The sequence below is a fragment of the Colletotrichum navitas genome (genome assembly GCF_030913465.1).
Source record: "Colletotrichum navitas strain CBS 125086 chromosome Unknown LY79scaffold_170, whole genome shotgun sequence".
Lineage (NCBI taxonomy): Eukaryota > Fungi > Ascomycota > Sordariomycetes > Glomerellales > Glomerellaceae > Colletotrichum > Colletotrichum navitas.
The window spans coordinates 4692-29935 of NW_026850716.1; the positions used below are offsets into that span (position 1 = coordinate 4692).

The 25244-nt window shown below is 24.3% G+C and overlaps 3 protein-coding genes across 3 annotated transcripts; 1 reads left to right on the forward strand and 2 right to left on the reverse strand.

The window, feature by feature from the left end:
* Nucleotides 1-14995: 14995 nt before the first annotated feature.
* On the forward strand, nt 14996-18074 carry LY79DRAFT_585060 (uncharacterized protein; the record flags this gene model as incomplete). The annotated part of the gene is made up of 14 exons (XM_060560467.1): nt 14996-14998; nt 15360-15392; nt 15695-15707; nt 15780-15802; nt 15918-15954; nt 16138-16171; nt 16448-16503; nt 16717-16733; nt 17034-17111; nt 17232; nt 17424-17483; nt 17756-17785; nt 17922-17929; nt 18057-18074. 14 exons carry the CDS (start codon nt 14996-14998, stop codon nt 18072-18074), a joined length of 411 nt encoding a protein of 136 aa, XP_060407256.1.
* Nucleotides 18075-20079: 2005 nt separating this feature from the next.
* LY79DRAFT_585061 (uncharacterized protein) lies at nt 20080-23258 on the reverse strand (the record flags this gene model as incomplete). Its single annotated transcript, XM_060560468.1, has 12 exons — nt 20080-20082; nt 20313-20328; nt 20555-20556; nt 21126-21132; nt 21255-21287; nt 21809-21832; nt 21911-21931; nt 22041-22060; nt 22295-22315; nt 22421-22423; nt 22712-22757; nt 23152-23258. The coding sequence occupies 12 exons, from the start codon at nt 23256-23258 to the stop codon at nt 20080-20082; spliced, it is 303 nt and encodes a 100-aa protein (XP_060407257.1).
* A 629-nt stretch (nt 23259-23887) lies between these two features.
* Nucleotides 23888-24601, reverse strand: LY79DRAFT_572949 (uncharacterized protein). Its single transcript, XM_060559413.1, has 3 exons — nt 24342-24601; nt 24154-24295; nt 23888-24104 (listed from the first exon to the last, which is right to left on the reverse strand). Exons 1-3 carry the CDS (start codon nt 24416-24418, stop codon nt 24051-24053), a joined length of 273 nt encoding a protein of 90 aa, XP_060407258.1. The 5' UTR covers nt 24419-24601; the 3' UTR covers nt 23888-24050.
* Nucleotides 24602-25244: the final 643 nt, after the last annotated feature.

Below are 25244 nucleotides of genomic sequence, written 5' to 3' on the forward strand. Positions count from 1 at the left end.
GTTATACTTACTAGTAAAGTAAAGTAATAAGGCTATATTACTAGTTCTAGTATAGTACTTTCTAGAGGATTAGTAGTCTATAAGGAAAAATCTTATAATCTTTAACCTTATATTATAAAGGGGTAATACTATAAATATAATAGTATAATATACTATAAAGGTAATAAAATATTTTACTAGTAGCCTTAAGAACCTACTCTTTAGTTATTAGTATTTAGTATTTTACTAATACTTTAGGAGGTTTTTAACTTATTAGTTTACACTAGGAAGTAAAGTTTAAGAGAATTAAGGAATATAAAGTAACTATAATAAGGTTTAAGGTAAAAATAAAGATAAAGATAATAAAATAATACTAAGTTAAGACTAAAAAATATTAAAAGTACTACTATATAGTGCCTAATAGTAATATAAAGACCTAGTATATAGTAAAAAAACTAGTAAGGCTTATATTTTATCTAAGAAATAGGTCTTTCTAGAAAACCTTTAGTAAGTTAGGTCTTATTTTACTTCTTAGTAAATAACCTTTTTAGGTAATTAGCTCTAAGGCTTTAATACTAATAAGACCTTTTTAAGTAAAGAGCTAGTATACTTAGAATATAAAGTTTTACTTCTATAGCTATTTTATTATAAGTATTAAAAGTAGTTATAATTAGTAGTAGTTATTTATAGTAGTAGTAGTTATAAAAGTAGTAGCTATTTATAGTAGTAGTATTTTATAGTAGTAGTAGTCTATAGTAGTAGTTTATAGTAGTAATAGCTATCTATAGTATAGTAGTCTATAGTAGTAGTAGTCTATAGTAGTTATTTATAGTAGTAGTAGCTATTTATAGTAGTAGTAGTCTATAGTAGTAGTAGTCTATAGTAGTAGTAGCTATCTATAGTAGTATAGTCTATAGTAGTAGTAGTCTATAGTAGTAGTAGTCTATAGTAATAGTAGTCTATAGTAGTAGTTTATAATAGTAGTAGCTATTTATAGTAGTAGTAGTCTATAAAAGTAGTAGCTATTTATAGTAGTAGTATTTTATAGTAGTAGTAGTCTATAGTAGTAGTTTATAGTAATAGTAGCTATTTATAGTAGTAGTAGTCTATAGTAGTAGTAGCTATCTATAGTAGTAGTAGTCTATAGTAGTAGTCTATAGTAGTAGTAGGCTATAGTAGTAGCTATTATTAGTAGTAGCTAAAGTAGTTATCTATAATACTATTTATCTAGTAACTGTCTATAGTATATATTTATACTTAGTAAGGTGTCTTAGGTATATAGTAGTACTAGTTAGGGTTTTAGCGCTAGTTAGGGGGTATATTAGGGTAAAGGTAATAATAGTATACCTATTATTTACTAATTTAGCTACTTATAAATACTTCTATAACTACTAGAGAAGAGTATTACTAGGTAATACCTAATAGATAGTAAACTATACTAAATCTACTAGTAATTTAGCTACTTATTTATTTAGTAACTTTATAAGTTACTTAAATATACTAAAGAAAATATCTCTCTCTTGTTAATTAAAGCTATTAATAAGTACTACTATTACTACTAATTATACTCTAAAGCCTCTAGTTATTTTAAGTTTATACTATATAATAATAATAAGTTTAACTATAAGATCCTTGTTAATATAATATATCTTAATAGTAATAAACTAGTACTTTATATAGTTAATATAGTAATAGTGTTTAATATAGTAAGATTCTTATAATCTATTACTATAGAGTATATATAGGAAGTACTATAGATATACTAGATTAATATATATCTTAGCCTACCTAATTAGATAATAACTAACGCTAGCCTAAATTTTTACTTTAGTAAGTTTAAATATACTACCTATAGGTTATTTATTAAAGTAAAGGAAGTACTTATTAAAGCCTATTATAGTATTAGTAAAGTTAAGTACTATTATATACCCCTTTACTACACCTATAAGATTATTTATAAAGAAACTAGTACTAAACCTAAAGTTACTTTTTAACTTACTATTATAATAATTAATAATACTATTAGCCTAGATAGCCTTATCTTAACTTTTCTTGTTTTTAGTGTATACCCTTAAATAACTAATAAGTTACTACTTAGTATAACTACTATATAGTATACTAAAGCTATTAAGAATATAATAAATATAGTACACTAGATCTATATAAAGTAATAGCTATATAAAGTGTTAATAATATATAATAGCCTAGATTTAACTAATACTATTACTTTACCCCTTTAATCCTTTATCTATATATAGTATAAGAAATATAGCTAGTAAGGCCTATTTTACCTTATTACTAATAATAGTACTACTTATACTATTAATTTACCTTATAGCCTATATAACTTTAGGATTACTATAGTAAAACTTTACTATATAGAGGAAGGTTAACTAGACCTCTTTATACTAAATAAACCTACTAGCTACTTTATATAAGTAGAAGATAATCCTATATATACTATATAAGTATAAAAAGACCTTATAAAGATACCTAATACTTAAAAGAAAGTATATAATACTATTATTATTAATAATAAACTACTATAATAATACTATAGTTACTTATAAAAGAACCTAATACCTATGTTCTTTATAAAAATATACTTTACTATAACTATAGTATTTTTAACTATAAAAGAGAAGGTAGACTATATACTTACTATTAAGCTATATAAGAAAAGGATTATTACTACGCCTAGTAAACCCTTAAAAGAATCTAATAAGGCAGAGGTAAAAGCCTTTATTAACTATAGTGTATTTTATATTATTACCTATAACAAGAAATCCTATAGTAACACCTATATATTTAAATTATATATAGTCTATAAAGTAAAAGGCAAAAATAAGTAACCCTATAAGAAATTATAGCTTATTATCTAAGGCTATATAAATAATAGTAAAGAAATAATTCTTATATAGTTACCTATTATCTAGTAAATAGCTTAGTAATTAATACTTGCCTTTACCTTTTTACTACTTTAATATAGATTTCTTCTCTAGTTATATAATATTACCTAAGTGTATACCTAATTAGTAATACTACTAAGTTATATTATTTTTATTTACCTACTTATATAAATTTACTATCTTTACTTAGTAAATATAATAATAATAGTAACTAAGCTATTATATAGTATTATAGAGATAGAAACCTACTAGTAGGTAACTTATAACTACTATTATAGAGAGAATCTCTAGATAGATTTATTAACCTTTAACTTTTACTTATTAATATTATTACTTAATAATAGTAACTTTAGATTAATTAGTATATAAATAAATAATATAATTAGCCTTATAGATAGTAAATCCTTTACTTATAAAGAGAAAAAGCTTAAGAAGGCTACTTTTATAGTAAAACCTAAGTAGTTACTTATAGCTAATAACTTTATTATCTTTAACAGTAGTATATTATCTATTACTACTAATAGTAAGCTTACCTTTTACTAAAAAGGCTAAGGTAAAAAGCTTTAACTTATTAATAAAAAATTACCTACTGCCTAGTAAGATTATGTCTAGTAATACGCCTATAGTGTATATATTAATTTTATTTATTAACCTAAAGCCTACTTTAACTATTTAGTTACTACTTAACACTAATTACCTATAGTAAAAGAGATTAAAGCTTTAAACTACTAAATTAAATAGTAAATTAATAACCTTAACTATAGCCTATAATTCTTACTAATTAACCTTATAATTACTAAGCTTTTTATATTTCTTAATAGCTTATTTATAAATAACTATAAATTTATCTCTTAACTTAGCTTTATTATAGTTCTTGTTAATAAATAAATTATTAAGTAACTTACTACTAATAGTAAAAGCTTTAAATTAACTAGTAATATTATTTACTTTAGTTTAATAAAGTACAAGAGAGTTATATATAGTATACTTACCTCTAAGGTCTATAAGATAATTACTAGTACTAACGTTATCTATATAATTAGTACTACTTTTATAATAATTACTAACTACCTTAAGCTACTATAGATACCTATAATACTCTACACTAACTTATACTTACTTTATAAGTGCTTTATAAAGCTTAGCACTATAAAAGAGAAGTAACTTATAATAGATATTATAGCCTTTTACTAGTTATATAAACGCTATAAGATTTTTAAGATATAATAGATTTATAGTAGTAATAACCTAGTAGATAGATTTATAAAGTTATTACTAAATAATATATTAGAGAAGCTAGTTAGTAATAGGTATTTAAAAATATAGATAAATAAATAGGTTTCTTATATATAATAAACTATATAAGCAAAAAGTATTAAATACTTTTTAGCTTTTTGTTTTTATTATGTTTTTTAGCTATTCTTTTAGATATAAATAATAGAGGATTTCTAGTACTATAGAAAGTTGCTAGTGTTATAATATTAACTATTATAGATAAATATTAGAGTTATTAGGTTAACCCTAATAACTTATTACTAGTAAATCCTTAGATATTTAGCTATAGATTCTCTAAGGATTTATAGGTAATAAGTTAGTTATTTAACTAACTAACCTACAATAATTATCCTTTTTTCCTTTATATATAATAAAGAACTATAGTTACCCCTATTATTTATTAATTACTACTAAAATATATAGTTAACTATATTAACCTATCCCTTAGTGTTACTAATAATTACCCTTATAGTAGATCTTAAATAATAATTTAAAGGTAATAAAGTACACTTAGCTTATATTACTAAGCTTTATTATATATTATTTACGTTTATTACCTATAATAACTATAATAAAAGTAAGCTTAAGATTCTTAAGCTACTTATTAAAAAAGTAACTAAGCTAGTTAAGGTAACTATATAGAATAGACTACCTATAGATAAGGATTATTATAAATACCTTATTATTTATTACTATAGGATTCTTAAATATATAATTACTATTATTAACTTATAAACTAGGTTTAATAGCCTCTATATATAGCTATATAGTAATATTATAAATACTTTAATTTATAATGGGAATTGATAAGGACGCTCCTAGAATTGATATGGACGCTCTGGCCTTATGGATGCTCTGCTATTTGCCCTTCTGATTGGCTAAAAAAAATTTTGTTAGTGCAACTAAATTCTGCTAGACCTACAGAAGGTAGCTCTCCCTTTCTTGTCCCTCCTTATAATAAGGTTAATTTATTTAACCTTAATTTTCTTTATACTATTTATTTATAATAGCTTTATAACGTAGTCTAAGGTATAATATATAACTAGTTTACCCTCTTACTATAGGTTATGTCTTAAGAGAGCAACCTGTAACTAATTATAACCTACTACTATTATTTGGCTACCTACTATTATCTCCTTCCTCTGAAAGCAGCTGTCCTAGCGTTAGCTAGTTCTATAGAGCTAGTGATCCTAAGGGGCAGTGTAACCTTCTAGCTAAGCTCTTATTAAGCTTACTATAAGACATACGACCTCTTTTATACTATAAACTATATTACCCTAGTATAAAGCTAACATTCTACCTTACTTACTATTTCCCTAAGGGGATAATAAAAACTTAGTAGACTATTCTCTTTTAGCTTTCTTTAGAGTGTAGCCTTCTCTCTTATAATAAATAGTCTTAGTAACCTCTTTATCCTACTGTATAGTAGTTTAATAGTGCCTTTAACCTTGTTTAATAGGTTATTAGGACTAATTAATAGCTAATAATAGTACTCCTTTAATAACAAGAGTATACCTGTTAATAGCAAGAATAATAGGGTCCTTAAGCTAATCTACTACCCTATTTACTACCTTAATAATGATCTTCCCCTTAAAGTAAAGTGTCTTTTTAAACTGTAGCCTTATACTATACCTTAAGTAACTAATCCTTCTCTCTTTTTATACTAAATATCCTAAACCTACTAATACTTAGTGATCTAGAATAAACCTTTAAGGCTATCTTTAATTAAGTTAATACCTTTATAAAAGCTAATAGATTTAGTATTATAAAGTATAATAAGAGGAAAGTCTATAGCTGTCTTAGGTAATACTACCTTTAATATAATTAGTTTAGTAACCCTAAACTACTAAGGGGTAATAGTATTTAATAGTGTATATCTTAGAAATATAGTTATTAATAGTAGATTATTATAGAGGCCTAAGAGGAGGGCAAGTAGCTATTATATTATTATCTAGAAACTTAGTATAGTTAGTATAACTATAGCCTTAGCCTTAAAGCCTCTGTATATTCTTCTTATTATAGGCTTACTTAGCCTATAATAGATGTAATTAATATAATAAGCTAATAAGTTAGTATCTAGGTATATAATGTATATACTGTTATTTAAGAGTAGTTCTTAGATTCCTTGTTTACTTAATAAGATATCTATAACACTAAAGCTTATATAAACTAAGAGAAGTTAGATAGGTATTTACTAACTATAGCTTTAATTAAGCTATTTAATAAGTAAGGTATCCTATATATAGTAAAGTAGGTAGATAATAAGCTAGACTACCTTGTTAGCCTTATCTAGACCTTTTCTTACTGCCTTTAAATATAGAAGTAATTCCCTAAAGTGATTAGTTTTAATAACACCTATAACACTAATTATTTTAAACTCCTACTTTTCTAGGCTACTGAATAGACCTGCCTTAGGTCTATTTATAACGCTGTATTTAGCCTTATTAATAACAAGAGGCTAAAGGGTTTCTAGTTTCTCTTAGTAAGTATTTACTAACTTATAGACTAACACTTAGTCTATTACTTTACTGTTATTATTATAGACTATAATAAATAGATAAAGGCTACACTAAATAAGTAGTTCCTTAGCGTCTAGTAATAACTCTATATTTACTATATTAACTTTAATATTATACTTAAGGCTAAGTAGAAGTAGCTTAAGGACTACACCTATAGTAGTAACAGTAGTAGGTCTAATAATAAGGCCTATTAGCTAATAATATAAGTAATAGCCTAGCTTAGTAATAAGGACTAGGCTTATATTAATATACTAGTAGATAAGCTACCCCCTTATATATATTATAGGGTCCTTATAATATAGAAGCTAGTTGTTTTTGCTAAGACTAAGTACGCCTTTAAGAAAGCCTAGACTAAGCTTTATAAAGAGTTTATTAACTAATACCTTATCCTCTAGTATATTTATATAATATACTTACCCCTAAGAGTATAGTAGGCTTACTGCTTTATCTAAAAATACTAGAACTTTAGTGTTTATATTACGTCTAGTATAAAGTTAAGTAATAATAATATTAAGGACTATCTCCTAAATAGTCTTAGTTACTTATATTAACTTATTAATATTATATAAGATATAATTAGTAACTAAGAGTTATACTTTAAGTAAGCTTATGCTAAGAATAAAGTCTTTAGAAGCTAGGAGTATATAGGTACTTACTTTAAGCTCTTTAGTAAACTTTAGATAATACTTTCCTTAAAATATCTAGCGCTAATTAGAAAGTAATACTAGCTAATAAAAAAGGTAATACCTTTTAGTAAAAGACTATTCTTAGCCCTTATTAGAGAATATAGTCTAGACTATACTGTTTTAACTAAGCTTAGTATCCTATACTACTATAAGATCTTTATAAAGATACTTAATTTAATAATATTTAGTAAGTAAAAGGTATACCCCTAGTAGTGTCTTTAAGAGACGTCTTCTTCTAATCTATACTACTAGATCCTTAATCTAAAGATTATAGTATCCCTCTGCAGTAGGCTAAAGAATATAGTGTAGCCTGTCCTATTATAACTAGCTTTACCTAGAGAAGGCTACTTAACTAGATAAACCTATACCCCTAGTATAAGCTAAAGTATAAGTAGTAAAAAGTAAGGTTGCCTATCTAAAAGCAGGAATAAGTTAATAGTAGCTAGGTCTATATAAGAGAGAAGTTAACTAAGTTAAAGCTAGATTTTAACCTTATCTTAGTAATAAACAAGAAGCTAGTCTAGTGTTCTTAGTAGCAGAAGGACAACAGGGAATTATATAAGTAGATAGCTACTTTAGCCTAGTGTTTAGAGGACATAGAGTTAGTAGGAAATAGTTAGTAGTAATAATAAATCCTTATAGCTATATTATAAGAAAGTAGCTAGGTAGTAGGTATTTTAAATATAAAAAGGGTTACTTTTCTTAGGGTAAATAGGAAATAGGCCTAGTAAGAGGGCTAACCTTTATGGCTGTGGGAAGTAGGCTTAATAGGGGGGTTGTTTTCACGGCCGTAGGAAATAGGCCTAGCAAGAGGGGCAACCTTCACGGCCGTAGGAAGCAGGCCTAGCAAGAGGGCTAACCTTCATAGCCGTGGGAAGTAGGCTTAATAGGGGGGCTCTTTTTACGGCTGTGAAGCAGGCTTAATAAGGGGGCTCTTTTCACGGCCGTGAAGAGGGCCCTTCTTGTGGAGTCTATTTCCTATGGCTGTGAAAAGACCCCCTTATAGAGCCTGTTTCCTATAACTGTGTAGGTTAATTAGTTAATAGTAGAATAGAATGGTGGAAGAGCTGTGTTAGTGCAATTGCCTTTACCGCCTTTGTGGGGATGTACTGTTTTTTTAGACCAATCAGAACAGTAAATGGCGGAGCGTCCGTAAGGCCGGAGCGTCCATATCAATTCTGGGAGCGTCCCTATTAATTCCCTTTATAATAGGCTAGAGATAAATAATCTTAGGGATAAGTAAATAATAAGATATAACTAAGGCTAAATTAGCTATAGGTAGAGTAGTAACTATAGCTATAACACTAATTAGTAGTAGATATAAGGTTTATAATAGAATTCTAGCTTAGTTAATACCTTAACTTATTTACTTATTAATTATAGAGATTCTAGAATAAGTAATATTATAAATAAAGAAATATATAAATTAATAAGATATAGTAATAATTACTATAAATATTATAACCTTATATTTACTTTTTTCTTTATTTTATAATTACTTAATAGCCTACTAAATCCTTTAGTTATATAATATATAACTACCTAAGATATTAACACTAAGTAATAACTAAAGCCCTTATATAGTAAGAGGAAAAAATTACTATACTTTAATATTTAGTATATTTACTTAATAATAACTTTTTATATATTATAGTTAGCACTAGTAAAGTATATATAATATAGGTAGCTAACTAAATTACTTAGCTATCTAGTTTATTATAAATTTAAAGCTAAATATAGCCTGCCTATATAAAGATAAGTTATACTTTTATAGGGGTAATTAAAGCCCTTTATAGCTAGTAATCTAGTGCTTATACTAAGCTTATTTTTTATTAAAAAAAAGGTCTAATGCTATTTTCTTTTTCTTGTTAAGGGTAGAACCTCTGTAGTATAAGCTTAAATAACTTTATTAAGTAACTAGTATATATTAGTACTATAGTATATATTCTTTACTAAAAATATATTACTACTAATGCTAATAAATAAAGGAATACTATATATAACCTAACTAACTATTTAACCTATTTATAAAATATAGCTAGTTAGTAAATATAAAATATAAAGTATAAGTAGTTACTAGTTGCTAAGTAAAATATCTTATAGTAGGTCTATCTTATTATTTCTTAACTAATTTAATATAAGTATTACCTTCTATTAATTAGTATAGATTATAGCTAAGTAATATTAACTTAAATAAATAATTTTTCCTAAGGTATAGGGATTAACTATTATAAGCTAGTATATACTACTCTTATTTATATAATTATAGGAAGGTAAAAGCTTACTAGTAAGATATATAAAGTAAATATAAAAGAAAGGTAATATAACTAATATATTAATATAGATTCCTCTTTACTAAGTAAGTTCTTAAATAAGATTAAAACTACTATAGAAATATAATTATAATATATAATATTAATTTATCTAGTATAGTAAAATCTATAAGAAAAATTATTAAGATATTAAATATATAACTACTTATAATAAGTAATTCCTTAGGTTTAACTTACTTTCTAAAGCTACTAATATATAGATTACCTAGGGCTAAACTTATAGAAGAATAGTTCCTCTTTATTAACGTTAAACGCTAGCTTAAAAGAATAATATTAGACTTAGGTGTAAATATTATATTCTCTGTAAGACACTTTTAACTAATTAACTTTTAGGATTCTATTATAACTAATACTAATAACTATATTAAGATAATTTTCTCTATATAATAGAGTAATAATAATATAAAACTTTAATTAAATATCTTAGGTTTTTATAAAAAGCCTAACTACTACGGCCTCTTTGCTTTTAATAGCCCTTTATAGGAATTATTTATATAACTTATTACTTATATATTTTAATAGTAACTTTTAGACTTACTAAGTGTTATGTCTTCTATGTTTATATAAACGCGTTATTACTATTAAAAGGGTCTACTAGTTCCTATATCTCTATTTTATATTTAAATATAACTACTAGGTAAACTACTGCACTATAAACCAAGGTATATTATACTATATTGTACTTTAAACTTAATAGAACCTAAAGATTATATATTAACTATAGGGAATACTTTGTTAGCACTAACCAATTACTCTAATTATAACTAAATATTCTTTTTTTAAGGTTTCTAAGTTAAGTTTAATAGTCTTCCCTAATAGTAACTAGATTTAATAACTATTTCTAGTGTTATCTCTAGGAGTCCTTAACGTTAGGCAAAGTAAGTGTAAAGGACTAAAGCCTTAGTTAACTATTAGTTCTAGCTATATTATAGTTCTAGGTAGCTACTAGTAGGTAACTAATTATATTTTAACCTTTAATATTACCTTTAATTATTATTACTAAGGCTTTAAGCTTCTAAGAAAGCTTTATAACTAGATTAGTAGAAATATAGACATTAGTAGCTTCTAGTATACCTTTAACTACTGTATTACCTTAATTAGACCTAGTCTTAGTCTTAAGAACAGAGTATTAAAAAAATACAATACAAATTCGATACAAATACAATACATGTATTTGTATTTTTTTTCTAGTACGATACAATACATGTATTTGTATTGTATTTTTTCCTATACACGATATAATACAAATACAAATACATGTATTATATTTTGTATATTATACAAAATACAAACAAAAAATACAAGATTAATTCTTTTTATATATATTTATATAGTAGTCTAATAATATATAAGTAAAAATATATTAGTAGGTTTATATATATATCTATATATTAAAAAAAATATTTTATTAATACTAATACTATTACTTCTTTATATATATTATATATATTTTAAAGTAGTTATATTATTATTTACTCTTAGTTACTTAGTTATTAATACTAAGATTTCTAATATTATTACTATAAAAAGTATTTAGAATAATATTAGTAATATAGTATTCTTTTACTTCTTTAATATTATAATTTAAAACACTATTTATACTACTTTCTTCCCAGTTATAATAATTATAACTAATACTATACTCTATAGTATTACTAATAAGATTCTATTATATAATATATTAGTATAAGTTATAATTTATCTTTAATTATATATAATTTTAAAAACTAATAAGTTACTTACTTTAAATTCCTTATAAGTATTATTAGTAATACTATTTATTTTATTATTAAATACTTTAAATAATAGTAGCTTTAAAGAATTACTTATAATACTATCTTTATCTTGTATTATAATATTATATAGTATAGTATAAGGATTAAATATCTCTAAAGTATTAATATTCTGTTGGTCTTGTAAATCTTGTTGTTTAGTTTCTTCTTTTTCTAAGTCTTCTAATAATATATTATAGATAGAAGAAATATAACTACTAGAATCTTCTATTAAGTTAACTATATCTATAACACTACTACTAGTATTATTATTTACTATAAGATTTAAGGTATTATAGTAGTTAACTTTATTATTAAAGTCTAGGTATTTCTGATAATAAAATATACTAAGAGGTAAAGAGGATTCCATCTAAGTAAGTAAAGTTAGCTAAAAGAAATAAACTAATTATATTCTTCTTAAATATTAAAGTACTTACTATAAAGGATATATTTAGTATTTTATTAATAATAAATATAATATAGCTTAAGAAAAAGGTTATTTATAAAGGACTATATTTGGAATAATAACTAATAAATATAATCTATAGATAATAAGGTAATACTTAATAATATAATAAGATATTAAAAAAATAAAAAGATATAAATCTTAAGAATATAGATATTAAGATATTTATATTTTAAAAATACTTTACTAAGTATTATTATATAGTATTATTATATATAAATATTATATATAATTCTTATAAGTTTTACTTTATAGAATAATTCTATAAAGCAACTTTATAAAGTATATAATCTAAAGTATAATATAAACTATATATAGTTATATTATATATTTTATACTACTATAAACTAATTATACTTAAGTTTTTTATAACTTTTAAGGTATAACCTTATAAAATTATATAATTTATAACTATACTATATAGTTATATATATAGTTTTATTATATATACTATACTACTATAAACTACTTTTACTTAATCTTTTTATAACTTATAACTTATAACCTTATAGAATTATATAGCTTATAACTATACTATATAGTTATAAGCTATATAAAGTATATTATAATATATAAATATTTAAAATATTATATTATAAGATATTTAAAGTAAATAAAGAATATAAGTCTTAATATAAAAAAGTACTATACTTTACTAAAATATAATTATTATTTTAGTATTACTATATATATTAACTTAAACCTTATATTATATATATTATTTTTAAAAAAAAAGATAAAAAACTTAAAATCTTATAATTATTATAAAACTTATATATTTCCTAAAGTAGTAATTAGTAGGGCTAATAAGTTACTTACTTAAATAGGAAAGGCTTATAAAATCCTAGTGTTTTTATACTTTTTTCTTACTTATGCACTCCTACCTTACTATTGTTTTTATACTTTCTTCTTACTTATGCACTCCTACCTTACTACATATACGAGGTAGTAATACATAAAGACCTGCATTAGAACCAGAAAAAATCAGGTTTTTTAACTAGACTAAGGGTAAATATTTATCCCCTTTTATTTCTAAGAATTCTAAGGAAAAAAGAAGAAAAAGAAGAAGAAGAATATCTATATATACTCCTTAAATCCTCCTTTTATTTTAGATAGTCCTTAGAATAAGAAATTATACCTTTCTCTATATATTAGATATAATGGATTCTTTTACTCCTTTAGCTAGTTTACTAGCAATAGACCTTACTGCTTAACAAGTTATTATTCAAATAATAGCTCAGCACTTTCCTCAAGGTCTTTCTTAAGCCCCTCCTAGTTATATCTCTCCTCAAGAGGTACTACTAGATTCTCCTCCTCAAGAGCTTTCTAATAATACTACTCTTACCCCTATTGACCTTTTTTCTGAATTTATAGAGTATCTAGAAGATATTCTATCTTCTTTTACCCCCCAAGAAGATACTTTAACCCCTTCTACCCAGCTTCCAGCTCTAGAAGAAAGCTTTTAGCCTTCTTTTATACCTCAGTTAGTAAGTAATAATTATTATAGTATTTATATATATATATATTAATTAGTTATTATAGGGGGTATTAAAGAAGTATACTTGTTCTTTTTGTAAGACTTCTTATAAGTCTAAGAGGTCTTATGTATCCTATATGCGTTGGTTTAAGCGGAAAGGAGGAAAGTGTTCTAGAAAATAGGCCTAGTATATAGTTAGTATATAGATATATATACTATATATTTTTCTTAAATATTTTACTTAGATATTTAAACTTATTATCTAATTAAATAGTTATAAGTAAGTAGTATAAGTTAAGAAATTACCCTAAAAAGGTCTTATAGTTATAGTAAGTAGTTATATAATAATTAAAAGAATATTAAGAATATTACTTTATATAAACAATAAGCTAGTTTAGAAAAAGTAGATATTTTTAAAAGAAAAGTACTCTAGAAAAGGTCTTATAGTTATAGTAAGTAGTTATATAATACTTAAAAAGATATTAAGAATATTATACTATATAAGTAAAAGGTTAGTAAAAGAAAAGTAAACATCTTAAGAAAAAGTACCCTAGAAAAGGTCTTATACTTATAAGTTATAGTAAATAGTTATATTATACTTAAAAAGATATTAAGAATACTATACTATATAAGTAAAAAGTTAATTAAGTAAAAGTAAATATTCTAAAAAAAGTACCCTAGAAAAGGTCTTATAGTTATAGTAAGTAGTTATATAATAATTAAAAAGATATTAATAATACTATACTATATTATATATAAGTAAAAGATTAGTTAAGTAAAAGTAAATAATCTAAAAAGAAGTACCCTAGAAAAAAGTCTAAAAGTTATATAGAGTATATAATATTAATACTTAAGAAGATCTTATATAAATAATATATAATATAAATAATCTAATAAGTAACTTATAATTTTAAATTATAAGTATCTTTAAAAAGCTATAAACTTTATATTTATATACTATACTAATAATATTTATACTTATAAGTTTATTTATATAGTTTATAGTTATATCTTATAATTATATTCTATAGTTTTAGTTTATAGTTATACTTTATAGTTATACTTTATAGTTATACTTTATAGTTATACTTAATAATTATAGTTTATAATTATATCTTATAGATTATAGTTTATAGTTATACTTTATACTTATAGACTATAAGTAATAGTTTATAAGTTATAGTTTTTACTTATAGCTTATAGTTATACTTTATACTTATACTTTATAATTATAGTTTATAGTTATACTTTATAGTTATAGTTATAGTTTTATCTTATAGTTATATCTTATAGTTATACTTTCTTAGTTATATACTTTAATATATAGTAAATAATTATAATAAAATAACTATATATACTATCTTTTTCTCTCTTTCTAATTCTTTATTTTATCTTTACTATTAACTATATTTTACTTAACTTATAACACTATATACTATATTACCTATAATATAATATATAAATATAACCTTAAGAAAGACTACTTACTATATTATATTATAACTATTACTTTAAAATAACTTATTAAAACCTATAAAACTATATTTTATATTTTATTATTAAATATATCTAAAAAAAAATGGTAGCATCTAACGATTCTTATTCTTTTCACGAGAGCTCTTCTAATATAACAGATAGCGAAGCTTCTTCTTAAGTTACAGCAAACTCTTTAACTAATAAAATAAAAGGAAAAAAAAATCAATATATAGACACATCAGAGAATAGTCTTACTTATACTATTAAGCCTACTAATTCTTATATTATAGTAAATAAGCTATTTACTTATAATTTAAGTACTATTAACTATAGTAGACCTAGGGAAATTATATGTAAATGTAATATGCCTAACTGTAACTTTAGCTTTAAAACTAAGGCTAAAAGATTTCAAGCTAGCTAAGGCCAAGTACATTATAAACAAAAACATCCTAATATAATTATTAAAGAAGAAGAAGAAGGAGATCCTTCTAAAATATCTAGTAAGTTATATATATATATATATATTATTTTATTTATTAGATATTATTCTTTTAAAGATATTAACTAACTCTTTAACTCTCTATAGTTAAAAACTGGATTAATAGTAGAAATTACGGAATAAGTCAAGCAAATATTAATAACTTTATAAGTAATACTTCTATAAATAGTAACTTTAAAAGACCTTGGCTTTTAAATACTATTTTTGAACCAGAGACAGCAGTTATTAACTGTATTAAGTTTTTAATTAATAATAACTTACCTTTTTATATTATTACTTCTAATGACTTTAATAATTTATTAGAATATTTTAATCCGTAAGTTAATTTTAAAAATAATATTCTATAGCTTATAATAGTATTTAACTAACTATATTTATTATATTATAGTAATAGTCCTAAGTTATACTATAGTAAAGTAATAAGTAGTATTAATACTTTATTTAATACTACTAAAGATACTATATTATTTTACTTAAGTAATCACTTTAATAACTATGTTATATATCTTTACAACTAGATATATAGACTTCTATAGACTCTAAGAGCTACCTAGGCGTTATAGGTACCTTTATTAATAGTGACTTTATATTAGACTATAAAATCCTAGGTATTTAACTTTTTATTATTTAATTACTAATATATTATATTAAGAGTATATATACTAATAATATTGATAGGCTTTGAGGCTCTAGATAGTGCACATACTGTGTATATCTTAGTAAAGTATTTAAGTCTAATATTATAGAAGGTTATAATATTCCTTTTAGTAGAGTTATAAGGTAAGTATTAAATTATTAAATTATATATAAATAATAAACTAGTAACTAACTTATTATAGCTTTACTAGAGATAATGCTATAATAATAATACTTTTTATCTAATATTATTAATAATTATAAGTTATCTTATAATAATAATATATTTGATATTAGGTGTGCTGCATATGTATTTAATATTGTTGCTAAAGATATTGTTAATACCTTTATTAATACTTCTACTGAAGATACTATTATTAAAGAGTTTAAGAATATTGCTATTATTAACGATTATAATAGAGAAATTAAAGAATTAAATACTACAGAAAAAGAAAAAGTCTTAAAGGCAAATACTAGTAAGTCTATTACTTTTTTAATAATAACTTATTAATAATAATAATAATTTAATAAATACTAATTATTATCTCTATAATATTAGGTATTATAGGCGCTATTAAAAGAATAGCTATATTACTTAAAAATAATACTAGCTTATATAAAGAGTTTTTACAAGCTATTAAGTATAATAAAGAGCTTAAAGATCCTACTATACCTTATAACTATAATAGAACTAAAATACCTCTTTGTAAGTTTATAAAATAAGTTATAAATTATATTAATATTATTATATTTAATATAAACTAATAATTTAATAGGTAATGATACTAGATGGAATTCTGTATATATAATGATTAGTACTGCTTTAGAATTAAAGCCAGCCTTAATTACCCTAGGGTCTAGTACTAAAAACCCTATATTTAAAGCTATAATTCCAAGAAACTAGTTACAACTACAGCATATTAAGGATTTATTAGAAGCTTTTTATGCCCCTACTATACAAATGTAATATTAAACCTTTACTACTATAGATAAGCTATTATTTTAGGTTACTAATATTAATTTAACTTTAGAAAGGGAGTTAAATTACTATAAAGAACAGCAAAAGCCTATAGTAGGAGACTTAGTAAGTTATTAATCTTTTATATTAATATAATAAACTACTATAAATATCTTTAAGTTTATTATTAAAGATAATTATTAAATATTAATTTAATTTTACTAAACTTACTAATATATTTTATAGAGTAATAAACCACAAGACCCTTATGCTAAGCACTTTATAGATGCTATAGAAAAAGGAAAAAATAAGCTTAATACTTATTTTTCTTTACCTATTACACATGCTAATTATCCTAAATTTAAGCCTTATATTTTAGGTTCTATTTTAGAACCTAAGTAGAATATACAACAGTTTTTTAATAATACTTATTTAAAGGCTTATTTACCTTCTTGCTAGAGGTAAAAGTAAAAGAGATCTTAAAGAAGAATATAATAAGTAAGTAACTTAACTATAATAACTATATTAATATACTTCTAGTTATTATATTTACCTTTAATATACTTATAGTTATAATATACTAATTTATTATTTCTATATTTTAGGCTAAAACAAAAGATTATTAAAGATCTAGAAAAAATAATAAAGAAGAGTTATATATTCCTAGTTTAAATAAAACTATTAAAATTAAGGATAATAACTATAACTCTAATTCTTCTTCTAATCTTCCTACTAGTAGTACTAGTAAAAAAGAGATAGATTTACTATAGATTTATCTAAGCCTAGAGAAGGACCTATAGGTAAAAATAAATTAAAAATACCTATTCCTAAGCCTAAGCCTAAGGAATTTAAGGATTTTTACCTATATAAAGTAAACAATAAGCAGCTAAAATAAGAGAAAATGAATTAGAAAATTATTATTCTTTATCCCTATAGGAAACAAAGTAAGTAAGACTTTTAATATATTTAACTAGTTTTAAAAACTATAAAAGATTTATTTATAGACTATAACTATATATTTTTAAAATAATTTAATATAATATTATATAGTATATACTAACTATTATTTAGGCAAATTCTTTAGAGTAGTAGAAGAATAATATAGAGAAATTTCCTATTTTATCTATATTAGCAAGAAAATACTTAGCTATACCTCCTACTTCTGCTGCAGTAGAAAGTAGTTTTAACCAGTCTAGTAATATTATTACTAAAAGAAGAACTAATTTAACAAATAATACTAGAAAAAAATTAATGCTTTTAAAAGGCTGGCAATAATCTAGTAATTTAGAGGGCTTAGATAGCTCTTTTTATATACCTAAGATATATAGTAGTTTATTTGATATAGGCTTTGAATACTTATCTGAAGAAGAAGGGAGTATTATAGAAGAAGAAGTAAAAGATAAAGAAATAGAAGATTTTGAAGAAGTAGAAGAGATAGAAGAGGATTCTAGTTACTAAGAGCTATTTATTATATAGTTAGTTATTATATAGTTAGTTATTATATAGTTAGTTATTATATAGCTAGGTATTAAAAGCTATTTATTAATTTTATATAGTTAGTTATTATATAGTTAGTTATTATATAGTTAGTTATTATATAGTTAGTTATTATATAGTTAGTTATTATATAGTTAGTTATTAAAAGTTATTTTTTATATAGTTAGCTATTAAAAGCTATTTATTATATAGCTAGTTATTATATAGTTAGTTATTATATAGTTAGGTATTAAAAGCTATTTATTATATAGTTAGTTATTATATAGCTAGGTATTAAAAGCTATTTATTATATAGTTAGGTATTAAAAGCTATTTATTATATAGTTAGTTATTATATAGTTAGTTATAATATAGTTAGTTATTATATAGTTAGTTATTATATAGTTAGTTATTATATAGTTAGTTATTATATAGTTAGTTATTATATAGTTAGTTATTAATAGTAACTTTAGTATAGTTATAGTATATTAATATATTATACTTTAAGTAATATATAGTTCTTTTATCTATATTACTTATATAGTACTAGTAGTAAATACTTATAAATAATACTTAATAAACTTTACTATATCTTAGTTTTTAAGTATACTATATTTTAAATAAAATATATAAATAATACTATACTATAAAAGAAGGTTAATAGTACTATATATAATTAATTTACTAATTTTTAATTATTTTTATTTTTTATATTGTATAGTTGTATATTATACAAAATACAATACAGATACAATATAATACAAATACAAATACATGTATTGTCTTTCCTATACAATACAATACAAATACATGTATTGTATTTGTATTGTATTGTATTGTATTTGTATTGTATTTTTGTATTATATTGTATTTTGTATTTTTTTTAAACTCTCTGCTTAAGAACACTAGCCTAGGCTATAATAAGTGTACTAATAGTTATAGTATTAGAATTACTATAGTAGTATTAGTATTTTATCTTTTATTTAATCTAGGCTAATATATACTTTTTAAAGAAGCTAAAGTTTTCTTTTTTAAAGAGATTAGTAAAGGTTATATATATTTATAAAGCTACTATTTAAGTTATCTCCTAGGTATATTATTTTATAAATAGTTTAATTAGCTTTTAAGTAAATATAACTAGCTTTACTTAAGTATAGGCCTTTTTTTAAATACTTTTTACTTTCTAGAATAGCTTTACTATTATAGTTAAGTTATTACTCTTAATTAAAGGGCCTTATAGTAGATCCTTAATATAGTAGTTAGGTTAAAAAATAAATTCTTTATTAAGTAAGCTATAGGGTTTTAAAAGGTATTTATTTAACTAAGCCTAGGTATAGGTACTAGCTTTACTTTTAATAGTTACTTAGTGTTCTTTAGGTAAGTATTATAGTAAAGTAGTTACCTTTTCTTAATCTAGGTAACTAGCTAATCTTATTAAAGCCTTATACTTATTTAAGAAGTAAGTAATATTATAGCTATTAAAGGTAGATGCTTCTAGGGAACTAAAAGGTAATATTTTAATAAATATATAAGGCTAAGAACTATATAGACTTCTAGCACTATATTAAAGGTGTTCTTAGTTAGTAGTAGTAAAAGTAACTAGCTTAGTTATTATATTTTACTAAGTATAATAGTTATAAGTAGTAAAAATATACTATTCTTTAAGAAGTATTTAACTAATAGTTATTAAAGAAGTCTTATTAGCCTAATTAAAGTAGTTAAACTAGGCTACCTTTTTTTTCTTTTTTTTTTATATTCTTAAAAAGGCTATAGTACTAAAGTCTTTTACTTATCCTAGGTCTAAATTAAAGTTAAATACCTAGGTCTTATAGTATTCTTAAAAGGACTTACTAAGGCTAAGAATAGTCTAATTAGATATATTTAAGTTAAAGTTAAAAATAAAGACTAATAAAGAAGTATAAAGTATCTTAGTAACTAAAAAATAATAATATATAACTAAGAAAAAGTCTTTATAAGAAAAGTAAGTATTAGGTATTACTAAAAGCTAATATTATTATTTTTAAAAAGATATAGCTTTAATTAAGGTAATAAAAGTATTATATAATACCGTTTAAGTATAAAGCTTTACTTACTTCTATATCTTCTAGTAAATTATAGTATAAGTAAGGCTAAGATTAAGGCTAAAGGCCTATATATACTTCTTTATTATAGTCCTATTAATTATAAAACACTATTCTTTATAGGTAAAGATTAGTTTTAGCCTAATTAGGCTAATAGTCCTATAAAATTATATAATAAAGAGAGATTTATTTAGTATAAAAGTTATTAAAGTATTATAACTTAGTCTAAAAAGGTAGTTTCTTAGTAATATAGTTACTATACTTAGTACTTTTATAGTTAAGTCTAGTTCTTATTAACTTTATTCTTTACTATCTCTTATAATAGTAAGTAGCTTTCCTTAATTAAGGAGAAAAGAAGACTAGTGTATAAGATTCTTAGTCTTATCTTTTATACTACTAGTAAATATTACTAATTCTTACTTTCTTTATCTTTTATTTAGTTAGGTCTTTTTTAAGGTTAAATATATATCTATATATTTAATTAGGTTAGTTTTATTCTTTTTTTCTTAGTTTAGTTAGTTCTTATTATTTTTATATTAGTTTTTATTATTTAGTTATTATTTTATTATAAAAGAGAGGTTACTATTTTACTATTAATAAGAAGATTAGTAGTTTAATTCTACTACAAGGCACTATTAAGACTAAGTAAAAAAGTTAATATATAAGGTAGTAAGATAGCTAGTATATATATAACTAATCTAAATAACTATACCTAAAGGCCTTGTTACTAGTGTACTCTAAACACCTATAAACATAAAGTTGACTTACTAACCTTTATCTAAGAAGATAGTAGTATTAATTAATAAACCTTAGTCTAATTAGGGCTAAGCTATATTAATTAAATATTTATTATTAATTAGTAGCTAAACTTAGTTAGTAATACTATTATTACTAAGTAGTATAGAACTATATATAAAAGGTCTTAATATTTAGTTATATTATTATATAAGAAGGTAAAGAGCTTAACTAGGCTATAAAGGCCTAATTAAGCATATAAGATTAAAATAATGTCTAGAATTAGTTCTATTACTATAGTAATAAAGTTATAATTAAAGGTAAAGGTTAACTTATAAGTATTAAATTCTATATCCTATTTATCTTATTTATCTTAATTAGTATTTAATGTCCTAATTAGGATAATTAAGGCTCTACTAGCTAGAAAAACAAGTATAAAAACTACCTAAGGAAAAACCTAAAATCCTGCCTTATTCTAATATCCTATTTATTATCTATACTATAAATAATATCCTCTGTTTAAGAACTAACTTATTTAGCCTCTTCTTAGTAGATCTATATAATAATATTATATACTAATGTCTTTATTAGCCTAGGCTAGGTACCCTTGTCTACCTCCTCTGTCTAGCTAACCTAAAACTAGTAGTAGCTAGCCTATAATAAGAAAAAGTGCTAGTATAAGACCCTTTTTCTCTATAGTAGATTCCTTAGCTTAAAAGCCTTTCTTCTTATATTACTTCTCTTCTTTTAGTTATTTACTTACTTATACTTATTATAGTAGTACTACTATATAACCTATAGCTAGTAGTAAATATAGCTATATATTATATACTTAAGCCTATTATACTTTAGTAAAGTAAAATACTTAATAAGCTTAGTTATTAGTTCTAGTAGTAAAAGCACTATAATACCCTCTTAGTTATAAATAATAGCTAAGTATACCTAGATAGCCTATATAACCTCTCTATACCTAGTAGCTAGGAGAAATTAGTATCTTATATAAAGATAAGTCTTTACCTTATTAATAATAACTATAAACTAGTATATCTTATAAATAATAATAGAGAATATTAGATTATAAATAAATAGTTCTATTTTATTATTATTCTTATACTATTATTAGTTTTTATATCCCTAAACTACCCCCTAAATTATAAAAGTAAATAAATAGATATTACTATACTATAATATAGAATACTATATTATATAAGCTAGTCTATAGTTATATTAGTTAGATTATATAATTACCTTTAGGTAGCCTATATATACTCTCTTCTTAACTACATTAGAATATTTCCCTAGATAAAAACTCTAAAAGCATAAGCATAGATGTTCTTCTTAATTAGTATAGTATAGGTATATAGTTAGTCTTATCTACACTTTCTATTTATCCTACTTTTATAGGCTTTTACTAAAAACAAGAGTATAGCTTACTAATATCTGTCTAGATAACCAGCTATACCCTCTGTCTTCAGTGTCTCTACATCTTTTTAGTAGAGTATTTTAACCAGCTATACTATAGCTTGTTGTATTCAGTGGATTAGGGACGTAGAGAAACAGGGAAGTAGAGCACTAGAGAAAGAAGGAGAGAACTAGAGAAGTAAATAGGGAGAGGACTAGGGAACAAGAGGAATAGAGTAGTAGAGAACCAGAGACCTGAAGAACTAGAGATAGAAAGAAGAGACCTAGGGAGCTACATGTTACGACCCAACAAGTTACAGGCAAGGTAGCCCCACCGGCCAGCGGGAAAACGCAGGCGGCACAGCCTTGGTATAGGCAAAAGGACAATGGGACGGATGACCTCCCCGGACACGGACGAACTATGGTACAGGCCACGTGACGATTCCATAAGCTAATCACTCTGCAGGACCCACCGAGCGATCACCAGGATCCACTGATCGATCACTGGAGTGTGCAAAGTGATTAGGACCAACAAGATCAAGGGAATCATCACAAGGGATATATCACGACCGACTTGCATATAGCATGCACTTGGATACGCTCAAGGACAGACTGCCATAGCTCTTCAGCAATCAACTTGTGATTTAGCCTCGCTAACTTAACAAAGCCAGCGCAATGCATTTCAAACGCACCGAAATCACGGAATCCGGCTTTTATTTTATTTTTTTATTTTTTCTTTTTTGAGAAATGGGACAATTGTATCCATTTCAATTATCTGAAAGACAATATGACATACCGCTGAGACGATGTTCCCCTGATATCTTTCCCAATTCCTCATTCCTTTTCTTTATTATAGCAGTATTGAAAGGCACCCTGCTTGCTTCACCGCAATTGACTAGCAATTTATAAGAATCTTCCCTTACGAACCAACGCTCTGAACGTCACTATCGCTGTCGTCCCTGGGTTGGCGTCTGATCTTCTGTCACTCGTGACTGTATCGGAGTGTGACTTATTGGGCATTGCTGTTTCCCGAGCTTATTGTGTCACAGGTAAATCTCTTCGTCACATATTTCCTAATGAACGTAAAGGCTAGCTTGAGCACCTCCATTCCCTACTACTAGCCAGGTCACCGTTGCTACTTATCAGAGTCTAAATAGTATTGCTCATCCGCAGCACATGTTATGCAGAAACCCACAAGCATGACATGTGGCTGGAGTATGCTTATTCTAGAGGCGATAAGAAACCACCGGCGGGTTTTAGTCAGGCAACTGCTGCGACCTTACCGCTATGGCGTCAAATATGAAAAGAATCGCAATTACTGTCTGTGTTCCAGTATACAATTACTCTATCCCTGTCTATATTACTCTGCTATCTATTTCCGCCACTGACACTCTCCATGAGTAGCGTAATCATGGCCTTCACAAAGCTTTAAAACACTTAGTAAATTACTTGAACTGTTTTTTCATGTGACTCACTCTTTTGAATAAAGTTTGGCGCGGTAACAACCTCGAAAGTTTACATTCGTTAATACCACTACGGCTAACCATATAGGCACCTTCAATCTCGGCACAAGTCTCTCGTGTAGCGCTCGCAGCGTAAGAGAGACCATTCAAGCAACTGCACTATTGTTAGCTGAAGTAAATATAAGTAAGAAGTTACATACCGGCAATAGAAGTGACCACCAGCTGTAACACTAGTAATGGATAAAGAAGAAAGTATAAGAAATGAAAAGAACTTCATTTTTTAGGAGATAAGAATTAAGTTATTTCTATAGAGTAGGAAATTAAGTTGAATGACTATAGAATATATATAATAGACTAGAGATTTTCGTTTTTATTTAATCTAGTAGGATTATTATAAACAGCAAGCAGGGCGGTAAGACTAGGTACACCACAGGGGCAGTACATATAATAGAAAGTAGTAAGACAGGGGAAATAGGGACAGGTGGCCCGTGGGTACTAAAAAAAGCTATACTCATAAAACTAACTTCAATGTTTATATAGAGGAGCCTATTAGCTAATACTATTACCTAGGAGATAGTATATTAAGCGACTTCGTATTCTCCACAAGGTCTTTTTATAGGCTAATCTGTAATTAGAAGCTCCATACTCCACTAAATAAAAATAAGTTCTAGGGAACTATAGAACTTAATACTACCGTAGACACTCGCGAGATTAATAAAGCGCTAATTACAAGGCTAACTACTACAGGCAATAAGCTAGCTAAATCTAGCTAGTGTATATCCACTGCGCTAAGCTCTAAATAGAAAGCGGTCAAATAGTTAACCCACCTACCTTCTTGCCAGCTAGCCTATCTAGCCCATCTAACCCATCCAACCCATCCAACCAACCCATTAACCTACTACGATTTTCACAATGCCCAACTGCCTACCGCTAGGCAAAGTCAACCCAAATACACCACTGTTACATAAGAAAATAGGTAAAAAGCCTATGCCTATTATTAGCTAATAATATATATTAAAAAAAGTAATCTAATAAGTTAAAAGGTCTTATTCTTAGTAAAAGAAAACAGAGGTATTAACCTACCTTAAGTACTACTACTACTT

Excerpts from the sequence above, each read along its gene's own strand:
- LY79DRAFT_572949 (XM_060559413.1), bottom strand. The coding sequence starts at position 24,418 with ATGAAGTTCTTTTCATTTCTTATACTTTCTTCTTTATCCATTACTAGT. Across the intron at positions 24,296-24,341 it reads GGTGGTCACTTCTATTGCCG|TTGCTTGAATGGTCTCTCTT; the intron begins GTATGTAACTTC and ends ACAATAGTGCAG. Across the intron at positions 24,105-24,153 it reads GCCAAACTTTATTCAAAAGA|CTTTGTGAAGGCCATGATTA; the intron begins GTGAGTCACATG and ends AGTGTTTTAAAG.